The sequence below is a fragment of the Rhyacophila brunnea genome, unplaced genomic scaffold (genome assembly GCF_057557595.1).
Source record: "Rhyacophila brunnea isolate RB1 unplaced genomic scaffold, BYU_Rbru_1.0 scaffold_1, whole genome shotgun sequence".
In the NCBI taxonomy this organism is placed as follows: Eukaryota; Metazoa; Arthropoda; class Insecta; order Trichoptera; family Rhyacophilidae; genus Rhyacophila; species Rhyacophila brunnea.
This window is the reverse complement of record NW_028232751.1, coordinates 60,834,145-60,842,915: the sequence shown is the minus strand read 5'-3', so window position 1 is coordinate 60,842,915 and position 8,771 is coordinate 60,834,145. Positions and strand designations below refer to the sequence as shown.

At 35.1% G+C, this 8,771-nt stretch overlaps 1 protein-coding gene across 1 annotated transcript; it reads left to right on the top strand.

The window, feature by feature from the left end:
* The first annotated feature begins 2,303 nt into the window (after positions 1-2,303).
* Positions 2,304-6,820, top strand: LOC147080025 (syntaxin-18-like). The gene is made up of 2 exons (XM_085947701.1): positions 2,304-3,369; positions 5,341-6,820. Exons 1-2 carry the CDS (start codon positions 3,196-3,198, stop codon positions 5,392-5,394), a joined length of 228 nt encoding a protein of 75 aa, XP_085803827.1. The 5' UTR covers positions 2,304-3,195; the 3' UTR covers positions 5,395-6,820.
* The last annotated feature ends 1,951 nt before the right edge of the window (positions 6,821-8,771 follow it).

Genomic DNA, 8,771 nt, shown 5'->3' with positions numbered 1-8,771 from the left:
TTAACTATGGATAATTTCGGGTGGGGTGGAAATAACATCAAATTGAATGATTGAAGAAAGGGCACTCCTTACTTTCAGATGGCGGCCTTCGACTCTAAAAACTTACAAACCAGCTTGGAACAAATCGAAGACAATGACATGGGTAACATGAACCTAATGGATCATAATAGCCCTCAACCAATGGAATTGGCCAGATACCTACGCTACATGCACAACATGGAGGGTTTGTCGTACAACACCATCCTGGTGCATAAGTCAGCCATAGCCACTTTTTGCAAACCGATTATCATTGTAGATATCAGCATCAACGTGGTAGTACAACACAATATGTTACAGGCAATTTCGGTACATAAAACGAAACCCGTCAAACCACCGGTTTGGGATCCAGGACGAGTGGTAGATCATCTTAGGAAAACAACACCGGTGGAGTACAACCTATTCGAAACCTCTCGCAGGACAGCCACCTCCTCGGCTGTTTCTCGCATCGGGACGAAGAGTTCATGATCTCACACTACTCAGTAATAGTAGACAATGGATTAGTGGAAAAAAGTGACCACATAATTGTATGGCCAATGTTTGGCTCAAATACAGATACCGCCAAGCATCGTCAATCGGAATGGAAGCTAAGCGCTTCCACGTGTCAAAACATCGACCCAGTATTCTGGTTACGGAAACTCGTCTGCATGTCGAACCCAAGGAGAGGGGAAGGTGGGGATATTTCGGAATTATTTATATCTTCAAGAGGATCACCAAAACCAGTCACCAGGAGAGTTATAGGGAATTGGATAAGGTCTGTACTGTTGGAAGCAGGGGTACAAGAACCACCAGGCAGTGTCCGCTCAGTGGTGGCTTCCTTAAACTGTAAATATACCCAATAGATGATATCTTAAAGAGAGGTAACTGGCGTAGTGAGTCGACATTTCACGACAACTACCAGAGAACGATGGATACACCACCATCAGAAGGGGAAAAGAACCCATTAACTTCTCTATTCAACCATATACATGGAAAGTCACGATGGTCTATACCTCGTCAATGAATCATTGTCACATACAGGAATTTGGCATACCCAACACCAGGTGATAACAAACAGATATCTCAAGGACTTCAAAGTCCAATTCGAATAATGAAAGGAGTTTTACCTACCAATAAAACTCTTATTATTCATGTTGACTTTGAAGTCCAGGTAACTTCTACCTGGTTCCTTGAGTCATATCATAATGAAGACAAAAGGATCCCAAACTCCATACATAAAAAATTGATGCGCGGGCATGACCAGTAAATAAAAACGGAGGAATTACGAACGACAAGAAAAAGGAAAATAAATTAGTAGAATATAACCTCACACGAAGAAGAAAGAGCAAACCCTATCTCAAGGACTTCAAAGACAACATGAATAATAAGAGTTTTATTGGTAGGTAAAACTCCTTTCATTATTTATTGATATCTTGATATTTTAATCCTCGGGCTGCCGACATTCGTCCATTAATCAGTACCGTGAGCTTCAACTATTTAGGTAGGTAGGTACTATTAACACGGTAAGTACGTATCATTCAAACCGAAAACATATACCTACCACCATGGGATAACACTTGTCGATTTTTTCGTTGGTCGTTTAATTATATTATTTAAAAAAAAAATAGTATGGAGACATTCGTGCTGCTATCGTTCATAATATATTATTTGATGTAAATCTACAACCAAATAACACCACCTAGGTCAAAGAGATTGAAGACTGGAGAGGGAACATGCCATCTTTTACGTACGAAAAAATACGAAACGGAGAAAGACAGTTGGTATTACTGGAAGCTGCTAGCTTCAAGTTCGTGCCGTAAAACAACATGGCGGATATAATATTGTTATTCTCTCGGTCTTGAAAGAAGTGAGATATTTTCGTCGACGTTTTAAGTAAAAAACGATGGTCTCTTGCAGTACAATTAGATGCAAAGCCAGGAGAATTGCCGGCGTATCTTTCGCGGCGAAATCAAAAGTTTTTCAAAATATTATTTTCTCAACGTTGACTTTCATAAACATTATAGGTATTTCAAATAAAAACATTTTCGTTTTAAATAATCGATTTTTTGTATGAATATATTCTTATTAAATACGCAGGGGCTTCTCTGATAATATTATGTTGAATAGATAAAATATTGTAATTAATAGTATAATCAAATTTTCAACATTACCAAATTATTTTAGTTTTGTCTTCTCGAAAACTGTCTATTAAGTGGGGGAATTTATTTTTGATATTAATATCACCGACAGGATTTTTTCCAACTATAGCAACTATTGATCAAACTGACAGTGAAGTGACGTATGAATAATAGAACTTTCTAAGATTTATATCATAGACTAATTTATATTGTACAACACATGCATACACATACGTTAATAAAACTACTGTTTGTATTGTTTATTTAGTGTGAGAAACTTGTAATCTCAGATTTGCTACCTTTAATATTACATTATTATGGTACTGAATGGCGATCTATCCTACTTTGACAGTTGACATTTGTGAAGCTGTCATCCACATGTTTTTATTTTCATAGTTTTATACCCTTCAATAAATTCACTCACTGAGAAGAAGATATTCAATAAAATGGATATCACACCATTATTTAACGAACCTGTAATAAAGCATTCGGCTTACAAAACGATACGGATAAAAGTCGAATCTTAAAGAAGAAACCGAAGAATGGCTTCATGGCGAAAGCAAAAGACATCACATCCCTAATAACGAGATTACGTGATTTCTTATTAGAAAATCGGGCAGCGTATATGAATTTTTAATTTTTTTTAAGCTCCAGCAGCCAGATGACTGATTCTGAAAGAGATCAGATAGTGTTCGTGTTTGCATATTATTAAGGGATTTAAAAAAGAAACTCGTTCGTTGAAAGGATCACAGCAGACTGTAGATTGTATGGATGCTGTTCTGAAATTGATAGAAGTTTATCTTAAAGCTGTGTGCGTTATTCAGGTTGAGCAAAAAGCTATAAGAGTTAAGAGAGCGTTGGATATGAGAAAAATATCCAAGCTCGAGTGGAAGCGAAGAAAGATGAATTCGAGGGTAACAGTCATATAGATCTATTGGACGATTCGCCGGTTAAATCAAACACTAAGAACATACTCGAGAGTGACGATGAAAAGGAATTGAAAAGTGCAATTGATAAAAAGTTTCTGGATGTGGTGGCCGAAATGGATTCGTCGATGGCGAACAAAGACATCACGCTATCGGCCGAGGAAATACAAATATTTGAATCGGAAAACATCCAATCGTACAATGAATTGAATAGTCTGTCGGAGGAGGTGAAGCAGATTGAAAGTACAGTGTTACACATAACCGAATTGCAAGAAGTCTTTATGGAGAAAGTATGTTTGTGTATTTTCATGTAAATCCTCTGAAACCCCCTTGTTCTAGCTTATCGTAACATACGATTAATTAATTTTGTGTGTATCCAGATTAAAGATTGAATCCAAATAAATCGATGTTGATATATATCAGTAGGATGCGATGACTTGCTTTTAAGGAAGCGATTACCATTTGTTAAATATCAAGTTATGGGTTTATAATTAATTGAATCTTGGCATGCGGCCAATAAAGTAGTTTGGCATTGCAGTGGTATTGCAGTTGTAACTTTACTGTATTCTAAAAATATTTACGTAATATTAATATGTGGTATAGAACCTTTAGAAAAGTGTAGTTAAGTAAATTTTACTATGTAATCACACAATAAATTACCCACATAATATTAAGGGCCCACATGCCCAACGTAGGTCAAAATGGAGGTTTTATGGTATTTTCAAAGCATTATCCCAGTGGTTCCCAAAGTTGACTGGGCTCCGACCCATCTAACAAAAATTTCCAATCTTGGGACCCACCTCTTAGCTGTCTTAGAGAAAAGAGGGCATACATATTGGTAATGCTCAGATTCCCTAGTGGCGAGTCGTGGAACTACTTAATGCTGTCTTATTTGTTCTAATTGAAATTTATAAGTGTTACCAATATGAATGAAAGACTGTTGAAATAAGAAACTCAATTTAAATAAAAAAAAAATATTACTTAAATACCTACACCTGCAAGGTTTTTTCAAGTTATTTCAATGGGAAGGATGTATTTGTTTCTTATTTTTCATCATTACAGTTTTAGGATCAACTTCAACTTTAGTTTGCAATCGCAGTGAGTTTGATATATCCAATTTATTTCGGTATTTAGTTTTAATATTAACCATAGCCGAAAATCCGACCTCACATAGATATGAGGTAGTAAAGAGGAGGAGGACTTTCATAGCTTCATCGAACAGCCTCGAACAGGCAAGGATAATTATCAGCAACTGAGAGCCAGAATTTCGTTAACTGTTTACGATTGAAACTATTTGAAACTATTGAAACGTATCTTCTGATAAATCAATGAGTTCTTCACTTGCTTTTGTTGACATACTATTTGGTAAGTCGTCTTGAAATGGGTTACAAATCCAATGCAACGAATCAAACTTTTTCATCTCTTCCCCAAAACATCTGTAGTGCATTGGCAATTCAAATTATTATTATTTTATCACAATATTTTCCGTAACTTAAGTTTATTTAAATTTTTAGGAATTATAAATAGCTGAATGAAATATCAAATTTATCACTTCCTATTTTTTTTAATTCATGTATACAGTGGCGAGGGCCCACTCAATATTCGCTCGCGACCCACTGGTGGGTCGCGACCCATAGTTTGGGAAACCATGCATTAGCCTGAACATTTCTTAAACGTTGTAGATAATCTATTTATATAATTTTGAAGCCTTAAGTATTATCCTTTATACTTATTTTAAACATTTGATGACTGCATAAAGTATTTTTCTTACATAAAATAGCATTCTTTTAAACTTCTCGATCTAATGTTTTAGAATATAGTCCATCCATGTGCAGTGGTGTTAAGATTTTTTAGTTTTATTAATTTTTAAACGCATTTACAAAACCATTAGTAAAATTAATGTTAACATTATATAGGATATAAAATTATATTTAATAATCTTTGTGATCCCAAATTTGACAAAAATTAGGCATTTTATTATTCAAAAAATGGGCATGATTAACACATTTGAAGATAATTCTAAAGATACTGATTATAAGTTACTATGTCTTTGACCATTCAAAAGCTACAATATACGGCCGTAGCCATAAACTATAACTCAAGTAGGGAGTAAAATCATGTTAATGCGCGTGTTTGAACATGTACCTAACCGAAACCTAAATGGTATTTTTTATTTGTAAATTTTTTAAAGGTTTTCATCACTGCTCTAGAAGGTTTTTCTACAATTTCTTTTATATTGATCCATTGAATTATTTTTTCAGGTATTACAGCAAGATCAAGACATAGATCGAATCGATGGTTCTAGGAGTCACTGAGAATGGCCGGGATGCAAATGAGCAAATTCAGCAGGCGATTCAACGAAATGCTGGCCTTTGAGTTTGGGTGTTGTTCTTTTTAATAGTTATGTAATTTTCACTACTGTTCCTTGACTGGTATAATGAATAAATTGTAAACCAATAAAGCAATCACTTTTTGAAGTTATACTTCTTAATCTCCCACGGGACCCATTTAGATAATAGAAGAAGGTTAGCAGTGTAAAAAATAAATTTAAACATTATTTTGTTTCATTGTCTATAAAAAGTAGCCGTAGAATTATATTTAAAAAATCATTTGAATTAAAATTTAATCTTAACAATAAGTATAGTAGTTAGTAATAGTTAAGTCTTGAAGTTTGAATAATTTCATATATTTTTTTAAAATTAAAATAAGTGTAATCTAGGTACGCTATTCTACACTGCAGTACCTATGCTGGTTGTCGAAAGGAAATGTTGTGAATCGTGTCTTTGAATTGAAAGATGAAATCAAGTTGTTCCTGGAAGTGCAAGGGAAACATGACCGTTTGGTATACTTAAACGACAGAACTTGGTTGAAAAGAGTAGCATATCTAGCAGATATATTATAACAGCGAAATAAGCTTAACCTGAAACTTCAGGGAGAGGGAACGAATATTATCGCATTTCCCGATAAGCTCGGGGCATTTTTATCCAAGCTGCAAAACTGCCGAAGAAAAATAAATCTTGGAAACATTGCCATGTTTGAGAAGCTCTGCAGTGTGGTAGATGAATCTGATGGTAAAATAAATGAGAATTTGAAGGAGATTACTGGGCATCTCGAATCCCTTGAAAACAAACTTCAGCGTTACTTCCCTGAGCTGAAAGAAGATGAAACTACATTGACACGAAATTTATTCTCTGCTTCCCTTGATGTAGCCAGCATTCCTGACGAATTACAAGATGAATTCTTGGATTTGCGTAATGATTCCTTGGCACATAACTTGTTTAACCTTATCACTGCCAGCCAATTTTTACTAGGTGGACACTTTTAGGCCGGCTATTTTCGGAATAAAATAAATTCTTTAAAAAATATGAAATAGGAACGGAATAATAAATATTTGTGAAAACTTAGCAACACAACATGTTTATCAAGTTTATCGTGATTATTTTCACACTAAAATGATAAATATTGTTTAGAAAATATACACAGAATGTTTATTCAGAAGTTATGACGTTTAGAAGAACCCGCGAATATATTCGTCCGTGGCCTGACGCTACGTACTTGCTTTGGCGAGTTAATTCGTCCGTGGCACGAATCAGGTTAATGAAAAATTGCTCACACAATTTATTCTGGTGTGGTAGGTATGTATCATTCATACCCAAATGTGACGATGCTTGCCTTTCGAGTTTTAGTTCCATTTGTGTTTACATATCTCTGCGAGAGTGGATTTTCAACTCTTCTTCGTTTAAAAACAAAAGAAAGAAATAAATTAAATATTGAGAATGTCATGAGTTTGGCGTTAATAAAAACTCGTCTTCTTGTCTTCGTTTGAGTCTTCTTCCTCCATTGATATGTGTGTCTGGTGAGTGACCACAGATCCGTTTTGCGTGACCATCGAGTCTTACCCGTCGTCTTTGTGGTCTTTGGAGGTTTGTGATGCTTTGAGATAACTGCCAGCTTCTATGAGGAAAGCTATTATGGAGTGATATTCCTCTGGAACGCCTCTAGTCGGCCAGAAATACCAGATGTGAGTGATCTCCCGCCATACCCATGATGGAAGGAACCTCAGTTGTATTGAAGATATAACATATTTGTGTCATACCTCTCGCTTCTTGACGATGACCTGATTATCACCGAAAGACCTTTTGTTGTCTGAAACTTCTGATGGAGGAAGGTATTCGTAACATTTTTCCTGAAAGCAAAAATTATTAATCATTGGAAATTGTTAAGGACAAAGTGTTTGATTACTGTGATTAGTACAAGAAATTTTAGGTAGCAAGTGTGACAAATTTGGTAGCCAGCAAAATTAATATTTTGCGAGTTGGCAGATTGGAATGGCTTGTTTATAGCTGCTATCTTTGTTTTGACTGATATAGATGGGGGAAAATTTGTAGTGTTTCATCGGAAGTACCTAGCGCCTTGCGAAATGTTATGTAGGTAATGTATTTATTTATTTATTTGTTTCTTTGTTAAACACCACAACAGGCTGTGAAGCCCAATTACAGTGGCAATACTCCCAGGCTTGAAGAATTTACATATTAGATTATGTAAATATATTTTGACCTCGCTGGAAATCGAACCCAGAGCTCCCGGATGGAAGGCCAGCGCCTTACGCACTGCACCATGAGAGCCGCAAAATTTAATGCAAAGATAATGATAATATTATGTTCAAACTAAGTCTACCAGTGGCACGTTCAGTGACGTATAGGCCCGACGCACTAACTGAGTTTTAGGCCCCCTACAATAAAAAATGAACAACCTAATTTTAATTTCCTAAATAAATCCATGTTTTCAAATATTTTTTATTTTCTATAAATTATACAAACATGGTTTGTTTAATTTTTTAATGTTGTCTCCTTTTTGACGAATCATAATATTAATATATAAATACAGGTGGCTCTCGTGGTGCAGTGCGTAAGGCGCTGGCTTTCCACCCGAGAGTTCTGGGTTCGTTTTTTGATGAGGACACAATATTTATGTGTTTTTTTCAAAGCCTGGGTGTTTGTGATTGTTAAAAAGTAGGTAAGTATCTAGGTACTAACAACCACCTTATACGAAAAAGCAAGGGCATGGTTATTAATAATTCAAAAAATACATAATTAAGTAAGTACATATTTACAGCAGAATACCCAGGTACCAATTTAATATTATTTGGAAAATAGTTTTCATGAATTTATATTTACAATCGAATAGAATGGAAGTATAAAAATTACAATAATGAAGATATATTATTTAATCAAAGCCTTCTATGTAGGTAGGTACTTATATAATATTCATTCATTTTATCAGTGGCAGGTTTTAAGTCTTAGGAGGAAGGAACCCTTTTAAATTTCCTCACGAATCGGATGCGTCATGTTGCGTTAGAGAAACGCACCTCTGCTCATCTATTCTATATATAAGACTGCTATTGAGGATAATTTGTCGTATGTTTGTATAGAAGTAAGTACTTATTATAATTTTTACAATAAGTTAATTATAGTTGTTACAATTAGTGGTATTTTTTAACAGCACCTCTCTTCGCTGTGCTAACTTTTAGTGCGAGATAGACAGTTTTGACTGATTCGACCAGTGGCGCACCCAGGAGGGGGCCGAGGGGCCCTGGAACCCCCCAAACTTGAAAATTATCAGAATGATTTTAAACATTGAAATTGAAAGCCAATAAACTATACCTTTGGGCTTAGACAAATAAAAAAAAGCA

What these genes read in the sequence shown, in the direction of transcription:
- LOC147080025 (XM_085947701.1), top strand. Translation starts at nt 3,196, where the DNA reads ATGGATTCGTCGATGGCGAACAAAGACATCACGCTATCGGCCGAGGAA. An exon ending in AAGAAGTCTTTATGGAGAAA is followed by an intron (nt 3,370 to 5,340) that starts GTATGTTTGTGT and finishes TTATTTTTTCAG; the next exon opens with GTATTACAGCAAGATCAAGA.